Source organism: Zingiber officinale, chromosome 1A (genome assembly GCF_018446385.1).
Source record: "Zingiber officinale cultivar Zhangliang chromosome 1A, Zo_v1.1, whole genome shotgun sequence".
In the NCBI taxonomy this organism is placed as follows: Eukaryota; Viridiplantae; Streptophyta; class Magnoliopsida; order Zingiberales; family Zingiberaceae; genus Zingiber; species Zingiber officinale.
Genome location: NC_055987.1, coordinates 173,437,535 through 173,452,679, shown reverse-complemented (window position 1 = coordinate 173,452,679; position 15,145 = coordinate 173,437,535). Strand labels below are relative to the sequence as shown.

At 34.2% G+C, this 15,145-nt stretch overlaps 1 protein-coding gene and 1 pseudogene across 1 annotated transcript in view; both read right to left on the bottom strand.

The window, feature by feature from the left end:
* The window catches only part of LOC122038439 (protein GDAP2 homolog), a 30,792-nt gene extending 25,169 nt beyond the window's left edge, over positions 1–5,623 (bottom strand). The window contains exons 1-9 of the mRNA XM_042598189.1: positions 5,082–5,623; positions 4,874–4,951; positions 4,715–4,770; positions 4,146–4,265; positions 3,964–4,034; positions 3,647–3,740; positions 3,237–3,449; positions 2,700–2,954; positions 2,378–2,486 (exon numbers count right to left, since the gene is read on the bottom strand). Coding sequence (XP_042454123.1) covers positions 2,378–2,486; positions 2,700–2,954; positions 3,237–3,449; positions 3,647–3,740; positions 3,964–4,034; positions 4,146–4,265; positions 4,715–4,770; positions 4,874–4,951; positions 5,082–5,384 — 1,299 coding nt within the window. The 5' untranslated portion in view covers positions 5,385–5,623. The remainder of the gene's footprint in view (positions 1–2,377; positions 2,487–2,699; positions 2,955–3,236; positions 3,450–3,646; positions 3,741–3,963; positions 4,035–4,145; positions 4,266–4,714; positions 4,771–4,873; positions 4,952–5,081) is intronic.
* Positions 5,624–10,070: 4,447 nt separating this feature from the next.
* On the bottom strand, positions 10,071–10,245 carry LOC122039315 (annotated as a pseudogene).
* Positions 10,246–15,145: the final 4,900 nt, after the last annotated feature.

Sequence of the window (15,145 nt, the reverse complement as noted above, 5' to 3'; positions counted from 1 at the left end):
GAATTTTGGCTAGATGAATTTTGGTCTACACTAGCAATAATTATTTGTTCTCTCTCATATAGATGAATTTTGGTCTACACTAGCAAAAATGACCGTTAAAATAAAATCTCCTGGGTTTTGAATTTAAATTTTATAAATATTTATAATTACAAAAATATATATGATATTGATTTGTTTGTATCAGTTGAATGGTGGATCCATTATGGTGAAGATGCCCCACACCTTCGAAACATTGCAATAAAAGTTTTAAGTCAAACATGCTCGTCTTTGGGATGTGAAAGAAATTGGAGTACAAGGTCTCTTATACACACAACTTCGTAATCGCTTGGCTATCAAAAAAATTGCACAAATTAATTTATGTTCACTACAATATGCGACTTAGGGTACGAAACATGATATATAGAAAAGACCATGATGAATTTTACAGTCCTATAGACCTCAATCACATTTTTCATAATGATGACATCTTAAATGAATGGACAAGAGATAATGAACCACAAGTTTTAAAAAATAATGATTTGGCATGGTTAGATCAAGCACTTCAAGCATTAGATGTTGAAGAACACAACACAACTACAAGCGTTCAAAGTCATTCAAGAAAGAAGAATAAAGTAGAAAAGTCAACATAATTGAAAGGAAAAGGAGTTTTATCAAGAGATGATAGTGAAGATAGTGATGAAAGTGACGACAATGATGCTTCAAATGATGGAAATATTTAACAAAGTCAAGGTGAACATCATGGTCATCAAGTCATCAAAATGATCAGTGTGACACGGGTATGACATGGCACAAGGTCATGAAAATTATTGTGCAACACAGATAATCATGAGTATCAACCTAGGATTGAGGAACAATGTCACTTTTTGGTAAGTTTATCAAAATCTCTTGATACCAATAATAAAGAACATTTGATTGGATCTTCACAACAGTATATGGGTGTTGAAGAACATATGAAATGTCTAATTTTGAGAGGAAACCAACAAATTCTAATACGAGATGATTATGGATCAAGAAGTTATAATTAGGAGTCTCAAGATATTAAGTATGGTCTAATTGGATATCAATCAGGTGGATATGGATACTATGGTAGCGATCAACTCAGACACAATTCATTTGATAGATCATCTAATTCTTCGCCATCCTATACAAGTGGAATTAGACATTATGGATTTGAGGGTTATTATAATAAGGCACATAATGTAATTCTTGATTATTCAACATCTCTTGGCAGCAATATTGGACATCATAGTCGTGATTGTGAATCGTCAAGTGCTACTGGCAATTTTTTTGAGTATCAAGGTTTTGGATATTATAATCGCAATGATGAAACACTATTACAAATTCAATCATCTAATTTTGAACATCTTTCATCAACTCAATCAAATGAATATCCATAAGGATAATTTAATGTTAATTTATATCGACGCTCATATGTAGAATATAATAAAGATTTAATTCCTCCCCGTCACTCTTCATGGTATTAGCTTTGATAAGGTATAATTTTCATTGAATTTTTTCTCATGGTATATTGATTTTTTATGGCTTCATGTATTTAATTTTTTATTACTAATGTAATTTATACATTTATTTAATTTTTTTAGTAATTCTTTATTAGTATTATTTATTTTTTATTTTTTACAAATCAGCTATCCGTTGCGGCTGTTCTTACGAACCTGCTCATGAAGATGTAGCGGTCCTTATCGAGATGTTGCAGTAGGACCCTGTATCGTGTTTCTTCCTGGAAATAACCTAACATTAGTGCAATAGTATGGTGGATCCATACATAACATTCGCCTATACTAACACAACCCTCCTTTATTTAGTCTTGAAACTAGCCATGGCAGAGTTTATTTTCATGGGTGGATTTTTTTGTATTACTGCAAGTAAACTTTAAAATTTATAATAAGGGACTAAGTTCTTCATTGTAAAAGATAATTCCAAGTTTACTTGTTCCATGAAAAGTAACAGTTATAACAACAACAAGATGGTAGTCTAACAATTTGACTCTGCCCATCAAAATTATCTTACCAAAACATGGCAGACAAAAGCATCCAAAATACTATATGTAATTAGGTTTTAGATTAACCTGAGAGTTAAAGGGCCAAACAAATCCTACATTTGCAGCAATTTTATCCTATTAATGTTCCTGGACTATAGGTATTTTAACTGAAAAGTTCCTGATAACATTTTGACTAAAATAATGAATTGAGTTAATATGCAAACCTTGTTGCTTGCCAATAATCAAATAGTTATACGCATGTAAGATAATATTTGATGATTATTTAGCCAAGTTCACCAAAATATAGTTTCACTAACAAAAAGTTGTATTACTTGCATACCTTTACAAAGAAGAAAGATTAAGATATTACTGACATACCTTTACAACATACAGTACAAATCGCTCCATATCAAGGCACCGCAAAAGAAAATGAGCTCCTATGACAACCATGACAGGCCTTCCTTCACAGTCTACACCACCACGATAACTGAAATTGATGCAAAAATGTAAAATATTTTAGTTAACAACTCGGGGTGAAACATCAGTTACACATTGCTATATAGTTATAAAGGCCATCATACATTAAAACTTAAGCATAGCCACTCAGTTCAGTAATGAGTGCCATAAAACTTTATCTGGCCAATACAAAACATATGCACAAAGTAGTGCACAAAGTTTTAATTTTATGTAAGATACTTACACTATCTTCATTTCAGCAATATCTGTCAGATTAAGAGAATTTGCTTTGGCAAGATATCTTGAATGGAGAGAAAACTCTTCAGCAGCAGAGAGTGGTGGGCCACTAAGATCACCATATCCAAGAAGCTTAGCACAATTAAAATCATTTTGTGTTTCAGCAACCTTTTCTTGCCGCTCTTTCCTTCTCTGGTCAGGATCCTTAATCAATGACATAAATGTAGGATCGAGGTAGGATTCCAAGCTGATAGGGTTCTGGCTGAAAGGACACATGTCAGTAGAAAAAGATACCATGCTGATAATTTGTTAAGATATTAGTTTTCCAAGAAAAATCTAAAGTTTAGTGGAAAAAGGATATCAAACTGACAATCTGCACAGAAAAACTTATTGCAAATCACTATGCCAAAAAAAAGATGAAGAAAAGCCAAAAACTGTCACGTTTTTACACAAAGAATGGAAGAAATAATATGAAAAAATAGTGTACTTTTCAGTGGCAATTTTTGAAAAAGCAATGATTCAATGCTTGTTAGCTTCAACTAACCATCTCAGAGTCAATCCAACATCAGAAAATGGAGGATCTAAAGAGATTGTTGAAGTAGATGCCTTGGACACAGAAGGTGCAGGCAAAGGTTTTATTCTGATTTTCCTTTCATCAATAACCGTCCCACCATTCTCATCTCCAACATCTGTTGGAAGTTTTGACACAGCAATCTCTTCTTCATGCTTATCCCTCGGAAAGTAAAGTGGAAGCAACCTTCAATTATATAGAAGTCAAAGAAAAGAAGACTTGAAGATGAACAATCACAACACCGTATAAAGGAGAGGCCTTTTGAATGCTCTTCTCAATGTTTGTTATTACAAAGTAGTGCATACATGTTTCATTTGATATGTTTATATTTGATACCATGCTTATGGTTGACATGGGAATGCTAAGCTTGTAGAAGCACGTACCTTCTATATATTTCTGTATCAATTGATGTGGTGGTACAAAAAACAACTACAGTAATTTTGTCTTTTTGTTTCTCCAGAAAACGCCTAACAGTTCCTACCCAAGTGATGGAGAAATGTAATCAGCATAAGCAATTTGAACAATGTAAACAAACATCCAGAAAAACAGAAAGAAACAATTAATCCATGTCCATGTCACCTGACGCATAAGAATATGAATGAGAAAAGGAGAATAGAAGAATGTTAATGTCATCAACTAATTTCATCAGAATAACAGATTGATAACAAATTGATAAACAGGATAGCTCATCATTACACACTTATGGCAACATGTGCAGCTGGCTCACGAGGATAGGTTTTGGCCTCAGTATAAATACATCCAGTTGCAATACTGTATGAGTATGTCAGAAATACTCAGTTTGGCATCTTAAAAGATGTAAACAAATGTTGGAGATGTCAATAACAAATCAAAACAAACACTAGTAAAATCTCCAGAAATAACCTTTGTAATCCATTTTCAATAAGAATCTCTAAGCAAGAACGATAGCAATGGCTAAGAGCATTTTCTGCGGCTGTATGGTACTTGACAGCATACTTGGGGCCGACTGTATGAATAACTTTTCTGCATGATCACATTGAATACAAGCTTTACAAGTCAACAAACAAGAAGCTACATATTTGGAAGCACTAGATAAACATATAATTATAAACACCGTGAATTCTTGATGATAAGTTGATAAAAAAATAGTAGCCGTTCCATAACAATTATCACAAGAATTTAGTGCTAACAAGTTTGTATTTTGCAACCTGCAAGTGCCTTACAAAGACAACAATAAAGAATGGATATACTTTTAGTGTTACGTAAAAGAAAGCATCGTAAAACCATGGAAGATTTACGATATAACAGTTACCCTCATTAAACTGTACAAATATACAAATCCTACAACCAGAAAATCAAAAGATAATACAATATTACAAGTGCGGATAGGACATGTTACAAAAAAGAGTACAATTGAATTTTCTTCTCCGACATATTGTATTCTCTAATAATGATAGTTAGCTAATGCCTACCTAGAAGGGAGATCATAAGCGTTAGTAATTTTAGCCATTCCAGTTCGACAACCACCCTGCAAATAACACGTCAAAGCTAATGCCAATGAACAAGGAATACAAAAAATGAAGCAAAAGAAAGAAGAAAAAAACAGCCAATTGGATGTTTCCGGATTATACCAAAGATGCACATTCTTCTGCAAGATCAGGGCCAGCAGCAGCATGTAAGCCAAGGCTGCTATGTGCTTCATCCAAGTTCTACAAAGCAATCTAAATTGCATAAAGCCAGAATCCTCCCTCCAAAACATGTGTATATATAGAGAGAGAAAGGGTGCATCTGAGTGCAATAGGAGATTCCTGAAAAAAGAACATCAAACTCAAATCTCACCTCATTAGTGGAATTCACAACCGCATCAACCTCCAGATTCCATGGGTTTCCACGCCAAAGATAAATCTTGGAATTGATTTCGTGATCCACAGGGAACCTCGATTTCCCCCCGGAATCAGCTACAGAAGGCGAAGTGAGAGGGTCGGAGAAGTATGACAGCGGCGACGACAGACCCCCAGCAACGTAATACCTTTGGTCTGCATCGTTCCAACAAGGCAACTGATCGAGAGTCACCACAACATCTCCGCTATCCGAGGCCGTCCCACCGCGCGTGGCGCTTTCAGCCACGCTCCGGTACATCATCCACCCTCAAAATCAATCCTTTATTCCTCGCATAGAAGGCTACCCACAGATTTGATCCACGGAGGGATGCCAATGCGGATGTCCAAAGGTCAATCCTTGCAAATCATCAAACGATAACAATAACGGTTCAATTTCGAGGCATTCATACGGCTTTCAACCGAACCCTAATTTTATGCCAGAAGAAAATATTCAGATGAAAGACACTGAAGTTTTTCGCAGAGTCATTCGAGAAAATCGGAATCGTACGATGGTGGACGGCTTAGCGTAATAAATATTTCAATCTAAGTATTTTTCATTTGGTGGAGGCTTATTTAGATAATTTTGATTATCTATTTAAAATTATCAATAAAAATCTTATTTAACTTAAGTAATCAGTAATTTCTGAGTCATAATGTATATTTGATAGATCAGCAATTTGAGTATGCAACTCAACAGATATATATGGAATAAATAACTTTCACCCACCTAAGTAAAGAATCATTACAAATAATGAAGAAACTAATAGATTTAGGTACGAAGCAAGATAAAATAAACCAAATCTGATATCTGAATATTCCGTTTGATAACATGCTGGGATCAAAAAAATCATTAAAAAGAATTTTTCTTGATTCCGAGATTAAGAAATTCTTTTAATCAAAATTACCTTGCAATATTTACCCTATGAGATAAAAATAACCCATAACGATCTGTTGGCAATCCTCCCTCTTGTGACGATCTCGTTGTGTTCCCCGCTCTTGCAAAGACTTCTTCACTTGCGAAAAACCCAACGGCTTTCACCCCTCGCAAAGAATCCTAGCGGCTTTCACCCCTCGGAAGATGTCCCACGCGTGAACAGTCCTCACTCGCCTTTTTAGAAAAGGTATATTCTTAAATCCTATTAATAGGTTCCTTAGACAGATCCAATCATCAAACACTTGCAGGGAGTAGCAATTATTCTGATTTATAAGAAACCTGGTATATATGTATTTGGATTCTCATACGCTTCTTAACTTTATCAAGCATCTGCCCTCAACAAACTTTGCATTAAACTATCATTATCAACTCCTATTTGTCTCAACTTGGAATAACAACAATGCTAAAACAAAACAAACTAATTTTCGCTCCAGCATGTAGCTTTTGTTCTCTAGCAATTGCATGAAACAATCTTTCAAAACCAATTAAATCTTTAATATTTCCATTATTTCGGTTTCTTTTGTTTTGATCCTATAATAAATTTTAATGGTTTTAATGTTCCAAGTACAAGTAAAAGTCACAATTCAGATTGTGAGATCATTTATACACCGCAAATAGTTAGTTTAAAATATTCTCCATTTGATTAAATTCTGTTCACAGCAAATAGTTGGTTTAAAATATGATCCCTTTGATTAAATTCTGTTCACCGCAAATAGTTAGTTTGATGTATGCTCCATTTTTGATATGCTAATGTGGTTGATTCATCCTCAATTTTGTGCATTCTTTTGTCTCTCTGTTTGATGTGCTATTCAGATATAACGATGGCAATTGATCCTTCACTTTGTTTATCTCATTGTTACAAACTTCAAAATTTTGTTCTTTCATGTGGTATGTCATAGGGTTCCCTTTGATGGACAATGTTCAATTTATTGTTGATGCCCTAACTTCAAAATCTCTTATATAGTTGTGCTTCAGTGTGGAATATTTTACAGCATTCTTGAGTACACTATCTGAACTTCAACCATCTCACCCATTGCTTCATGGTTGAAGAGAGTTGGAGTTTTGTTACGGTCATCTTTGCTCGAGTTGGAATGGTACTCCACGATCATTTTAGTGAGTTTTGTGGAGCCATAAACTAGCACAGGCTTGGAGGATGTTGAGAGGATGACACTTACTTGCTATTGCATGTTTTATTTGTTATATAGACAATTTGAGTTGAATCAGATTATATTATTTTTGGTGATAATTTGTTATAAGTCACTTATGCACCAAAAATTTGGTGATATTTTCGTGAGGTTTTTTCTGTGAATAAATGCACAATAAATAGGTACTAGAGTTGCTCAGACTTTAGAGGTAATGAAATATGATGTCTTCGGTTGCGAAATGCATTCGGTAACATCTCCTGAAAATGCTCGAGGAAAACCTTCCATTGTTCTAAAATAATAAATAATAATAATACTAATAATTTAATATTAATATTAATAATTTATTTTATTTTTTAAAAATTAATTAAATATTAAATTAATTTAATTGTAAAAATGTTTAACCAGGATAATATAGTAAAATATAAAACTAAGGTATATATTAAAATCTTCAAATAAATAAATTATTATTATATTAATTAGGATTAAATTAAACAACCTTAGGTTATATAATATTCCTTATAACTTTAATTATGTGATTATTCGATGACTTGAATCAAATACATTCTAAAAATAAAAGATGATAACCCTACTTTGGGTCCTTCAAGATTATTTCATTGAAAAGGAAGATAAATAAATCATGAGGATGTATTTTATGTACGTTGGAAATTAATTTTATAATTTATTATAATAATATCATATATAAATACCAAATAAATTTTGTACTATAGCACTGTAACCCCGCACATAGCCCCAAGGACATCGGCCCGTCTTCATGAAATAAGATTGGCCCAGATAAGCGATAGCGGCCAGCAGGCCTGTTATTATTGACCGTTCTTGTGCCAATATGATTATACTATTATCGGTTGGAAATTAGAGGCGACGTAGATAATTTAGTTTTGCCAGCAGCTAACTCCAGCAACACCTAGTGGGCGTATGAATAGAAAAAAAATCCATCAATTTAATTAATCAAAAGTGCATATATCTATTTCAACATCAAATTTATACTTTTCAATTTACCCTGAGGTAAGTAGAAATTTTTTTAATAAATGCTTTTGGACAGCAAAAATAATAATAATAATAATAACAGGTGAGGGTATTTGTGGGCTTTAAAGCGCCTTAGGTTTTGTGTTAAATAATGTTCTTGCACTCCTATAGTTTTCCAAAGTTATCCAATACGAGCAACATAAGTGACTCCTGTTCCCTTTGGATTCTCTTGATTCTATCTTTCTAACTTCATATATTTCAGAGTAGAAAATAGTTATTTCAAAGTACATACCTTTTATATTTCTTGACGTATTAAAGCCATCTATCAATTATACTCATTTGCACGTTCATGTAAATTCATTGGGAATTTTTCTAAAGCCATCGGATTTGGTGTTGTGATAGGAGATAGGGTGCATTTTTTAAATAATTAGGATTGCATTTCTAGGTAGGTACACATATAATAATTGAACTTCTAGTTAAACTCAGGTATTGTGTCAAGGGTCATCATACTTTCTGAATTTACTTAATGGATGAAATATGAAATCGAATTATCTATCTCAAATTAGTCCCATTATAAAATCTAGATATCTTTATAAATAAAATTTAACATTTTATCTAGAGTGCACCCTACTTTTAGAATTTCTAAAAAAGCACATCTTATTTATATATTTACCAAAGGACATATTTTTCCCCAAAATACCTTTCTTATTATATATAGGGAAAAATACTTTTAATCCCCCTATGTTTTCTATTAAGTAGCAATTTGCCCCTTTTAATTTAAAAATAATATTTAACTCTTTTGACTTTGGTCAAATGTAGAAAAAATTTATAAAAAACAATTATGACATTATTTTTTGATTTTTTTTTATAATCTCAAAAGAAAAAAAAGTATTGAATTTATTGATAATTTACGTTCATTTTTTTTTTTTGATATATGAACTAATTCTAAATAATTCAAAATCTTAATTGATATTTTTAATATGTGCATGACAGTTGATTTAATTAAATCAGTAAATTGTATATAACCTCCAATAATATATAAAGATTAATATTTAATTATACGAATAAAATAAAATGAAGTAGTTTAAAATGTATATCTTTATCACCCCTGCAATGCAACTTTCGAATACAATGTATAATAATTATTTTCTTCACTTCCTCCTAAATTTAAAATTTTAGATCTGTCCTTATCCATGATTATATAAGGTTTCGAATAAGTGAAGGTATAATTTTCTTTTCTTACGTAAAGATAAATTTTCTTCATCTTCTTCGAGCTCTTTTACTTTCTCATGCATGCATGCGAACTTCACATCTCAGTTTATTACTGATTTAACTGTCAAAGAGGGTAACATCGACAAAGTCAACCCTCAGCTGACAAGCTTTATTTTGCAAGACACCGAGAGTGGATGCACCAACAAACTGATATCAACCACAGATTTGAGTGAGTGACAAAGGGCACCATCACTAGATTCTTCTATATTTTTTTATCCTTTTATATATATTTTTCTCCCTGTGTACACAATCTATCCAACTAATCAATAATTTAAAAACAAACCCGATGACATATGTAATTATTTTTCACATCAATTCAATATTTTTTTTCCTTTTAAAATTATCAAAAAATATCAAAAAGATAAGGACATAATTTTCTTTTACAAATTTTGTTTGACATTTGACTTTAGTCAAAGGGGGGTTAAACGCTACTTTTTAAATATAGGGGATAAAATACAACTTGATAGAAAATATAAGGGGGTTAAAGGTATTTTTCCCTTTATATATATATATATATATACACACACATTAGTCATCGCTCATATGCGTTACATGTGTAATATAATATATGAATATATGTAAATTAGTACCCAGGTCTATAAATTACACTCGATAAGGGTGTAACAACTCATGTAGTAGTGTAACGCAAGAGCAATGTTCAAGAACCCCAGCAGTAAGTTACTGTAATGAATTTTTCCTTATACAAATTAATTTAATTTTTATATCATATATTAAACGGATAAGAATAGATACTTTACTTGATTTTAGCAAAAGACCGAAAAAGGTATACTTTCTAACGTCGTATGGTCAAGGTATTTATTTCTAGTATGAAAAGGAAAAAATGATATTAACGCAATTTAATTTTAGACTTCGCCAAAATTAATTAGTAAAGAGTACAAATTCTTAATAAAATAGTCATATATATATATATATATTAGAAAGCATACCTCCCTGCGTGAGAGGCGCCCACACATGTTACCCACGCACATCGGCCAGCATATCAAAGCAGTATATAAGATACTATATTTTATCTTAGCCAAAGATCAAGAATGATATGCTTTCTAAAGTCAGCATGCTCAAGGTATTTATTTCTAGTATGAAAAGAAAAAGTAATATTAACTTAATTTAATTTTAGGTTTCATCAAAATTAATTAGTAAAGAATAGAAATTCTTAATTAAATGGTAATATATATATATATATATAGATATAGATATATAGATATGTATATATATATATATTTATATGTATATATATATATATATATATATTATAGGCTGAATCGGTGCGAAGAGCTGCCGCATCGATGGCTCACTACTGCGGCCCATTCAAGCGAAGAAAAATTTTATATTTTTAAAATTTTTAATAACAAGGGTATTTTAGAAAAACAATATGCCCTTTGATAAGTATGAAGTATAATACACCTCTTAGAAAATTTTGAAAGCCGAGCGTCCTTTCGTTTGGTAAAATGCTGAAATTCATTTAGGGCATTCTAAAGCATGTCTCAATTAGCCATCGTTTCTTTATAGTTCGGATCCTCTGTCCCCATTTCTCTTTATCCTCATGTCCTACTACTAATCGAACGGGTCAGATTACATCTCAATACATCATGACATTTTAAAGATGTATGCAGTATCCTCGTGATGTGCAAGATATCCTTGAGATGTAATCTGGCTCATCCAATCGACAGTGGAATATGAGGACAGAAAGAAATGGGGACAAAAGATCCGAACTAATTTCTTTGATGCTTGTTAGCCCATTTTCAATTCCTTTTAGTGCGAGCATAACCAAGTGATTACTTATCTATCCTACATTTTAAACGTATTTACCTATTGTTTGCAAGAGAAAGTGTCTTTATGTTGTGAATCAATTAGCTTCTCACATAATTTGTTTTACTTTCAAATCAACTAATTTTATTAATTTCTTGAAATGAAATGGATTTTACCAATATTGGTGCAATCAATCCTACACTGGTTAGGTTCAATAGAGATGTTTTATTATGTGACAAAGGGATTGAAGGTGACATCGGCGGAATAATTGAAGGTTTTCAGTAGGTAATGGACGCCCCCCTATGATCTCCTTAACGTGCCGGAGCTGGTGGCTTCGTATTTGGCACTGTACACAATCAACCAACTGAGCATGGTCATGGAGAAGGAAGGGAAAGGTGAACTTGATGGCGTTGCTGGTGTCATAGAATCCATCGATAATACTCTTCCTATATGATTGATCGGAGAGGCCATCTCTCAAGCCAGAGTTCCCTCTCCACGATACATTATTGCGTTTGGGAATCAGAAATCAAGGGTAAAAGGAACATTTTTTATCCGGTCAAAACTCTTTTTTTTCCGAAGAGGCCATCGATGAGAACTCACATCGTTGGGCGTTGAAGAACATAATTGTAGAGTTCGAGGGTGTAGTTATCCAACAGCGACTATCGACACCGATGAGCGAAGTGAGGAAGGAGGAGCACGGCAAAGATGAAGGCGGAGCACGGAGGCAAAGAGGGAGGCAGAGCGTAGAAGGTTTCGACAGAGAAGAAGGGTTTCGGGTAGAGAGGAAGGGTTTCGACGGAGAAGGAGCAAGGTTTGCAGCGAAAAAGTTTTGGTGAAGAGGGAGTCGTAGGGTGACTTTAGGGACTAGCGGAAAAAATTTGGCTAAGTGTTCGCGAGGTGGGACCGGAGGTTTTAGGGATTTTAAAATTATAAAAAAAAAATAAAGATTATATTTATTGACCGCATATATTTTTTACATTCCGTCATTTATATAAGTTTAATAATATTAATAGTGCACTCCGCACGTCATTAATATTAACTTTTAATAGAACACTCTGCACACCAGAAAAAAATTTATTGACAACATACTTTTTCTGTACGTCATTGTTTATATAAACATTATACTATCCACAAGGTACATAAATGAGTGCATCATAAAAACTATTATTAACGATGTGTTCTAATCCCACGTCGTTGATGACGTATTATGGAAAGTCATATTTGTTATAATGTAAGTTAGGTTTGTCTATGTTGTTGATAGGAGAGCAATAACAGTAGTAAAATTGCACCAAAACAGCAAGCATGCAGTAAATAGGTAAATAAAAGAGAGGTCGAGAAAATTTATCTCCGGTTGAAGCGTCGGCGTGCCGACTGTCTTTAGAGAACTTATTGCCACCCACAGTGCAGATGTTGGGTTCTTCAGGCCACGAAAATCACTTTTTCGCGTCGCGGAAACCCCGAAACCCCAAGCCACCGGATCCGTGCGAAGTAAAATAAAACAAAAATACGAGTACGAGTTTCTTACATCTAGATCTACATTAGGAGAAGGAAGTTACCCTTGATGTGATGCCCTTCGCAATCCCGCTCATCCAACAGTTCGCCGGATCTCAAGATCGTCAAGCGTACGATCCTCTAGAAGTATCCACACGAATAAACTAGGTGGAGAGGCCAAACAAAAAGGTGTGCTAGCACCTATGGAGTGTTCGGCCAAGGAGGAGGAGAGGGAGAAGAGAATGAGAGCAAGGAGGAATATGATGATGGAATGAATGCCTTGAATGAAATCAAAATTCCATTCATCACAAAAGTGGCCGGCCACTAAAGGAATTGTAACCTCCATTCATATTTAATGTGGCCATTAAAGAGGGGATTTGTAACCTCCATTAGGTGGCACACACATGTGCTAACTATGATGATGTGACACATCATCATTGGCCACTTAATGTCAACTCACAAATGAGGTGGCAAATGGTCAACTCAAACTTGACCTTTCATCTTCCTTCTCAAGTCAAGTCAAACTTGACCAAATCTCTCTCATGGTTGATCTAATCTAACCATTTGATTCAAACCAATTTAATATAATGAATCTAATTCATTTAATTAAATTGATTCAATGAGTCATAATCTAAATTAGACTCATTGAACACATGAATCAACTTGAGTCCAACTCAATTAGTCCAATTAGGATTACTCTTAATCCAATTTGATTCATCACATGAATCTAATCCTCTTGGTTCATCATATGAACCTAATTTCCATCTAATTGTCCTTTGTGTGTGACCCTATAGGTTCTTATAACGTTAGCAATGCTCCTAAACCCATTTAGAAGCATAAGTAATGAGCGGTATCTAGCAACACATCATTACTACCCAAGTTATAAGAATGTTGAGATCCAACATCACCTTGTGACTACTAATTGTAACTCCTCACAAAATATGACAAGTGTCCTTCTATCCTAGACATCTAGATTGATCAATATGAGGCATAGACCGTGTCATCCTCTAATCAACCTAAATCTTGAACTCTAAGTAGACTCACTCAATCAAATGAGCTCAATATCTCATATTGACTCATTTGGGCATGGTCATGCACTTCGTGGTCTCACTCTATCAAGAATATCGATGTCGCTCTCATCATATAGGAGGGATAGATCCCATCTACATCACTCACATCTCTCTGCATAATTCGTTACATACCCAGTAATCGCCTTTATAGTCCACCCAGTTACGGGTGACATTTGACGAAACCAAAGTACGTAACTCCTTATGTAGGGATCCATGGTGACTTCAGGTCCAAGGACTAGTAGTCATACTAATAGCCACATGAGAAAGTATATGACACTCATATAACGATCCATGATACTTTCTCATGGCGGGTCATTCAGTATACATATTCTCCAATGCATACCCATGTGTCAACTTGATATCTTTATATCCATGACTTGTGAGATCAAGTCATCGAGTTGACCTACATGCCAGTCTCATCGCATTAACATTGTCTCTGAATGTTAATACTCGACTAGGAATGATTAAGAGTAGTGTTCCCTATATCATCTCACTATCGGTTCAACTAACCGATTGATATAGGTAAGAACCTTTTACTCAATGACGCTATTATACTTAGTTTATTTGGCACCAATACAAGTAAGTATAATAATCAAAACAAATGTCTTTATTAATGTACAAGAATATGATACAATGAGTCCATACAACAATCATCAAATGATTGACTTTAGGGCTCTAACTAACAATCTCCCACTAGCACTAGTGTCAATCAGTGTAGGCTCTAAGCCTCAATGACCTAGTGCGACCATCATGCTTCCTCTGTGCCAAAGCCTTGGTCAAGGGATCTGCGATGTTAGCCTCTATAGGTACTCTGCAAATCTTCACATCTCCTCTCTTGATAATCTCTCGAATGAGATGGAAGCGCCGTAGTATGTGTTTGGTCTGCTGGTGTGAGCAAGGTTCTTTAGCCTGTGTTATAGCTCCATTGTTGTCACAATAGAGCTCAATAGGGTCAGCGATACTAGGAACCACCCCCAAGTTCAGTGATGAACTTGCGGATCCAAACTGCCTCCTTTGCTGCCTCTGATGCAGCAATGTACTCGGCCTCTATTGTAGAATCAGCGACCGTGTCCTGCTTCGAACTCTTCCAGCTCATAGCACCACCATTTATGCAAAACACGAACCCTGACTACGATCGATAATCATCCTGGTCGGTCTGTAAGCTAGCATCACTGTAACCCTTTACAGCCGGCTCATCATTGCTTCCATATATCAAGAAATATTCTTTAGTCCTTCTCAAGTACTTAAGAATATTCTTGACCGCTATCCAGTGACTTTCACCTGGATCTGACTGGTATCTGCTCGTCATTCTCAAAGCATACGAGACATCAGGTCGAGTACATAGCATGGCGTACGTGAT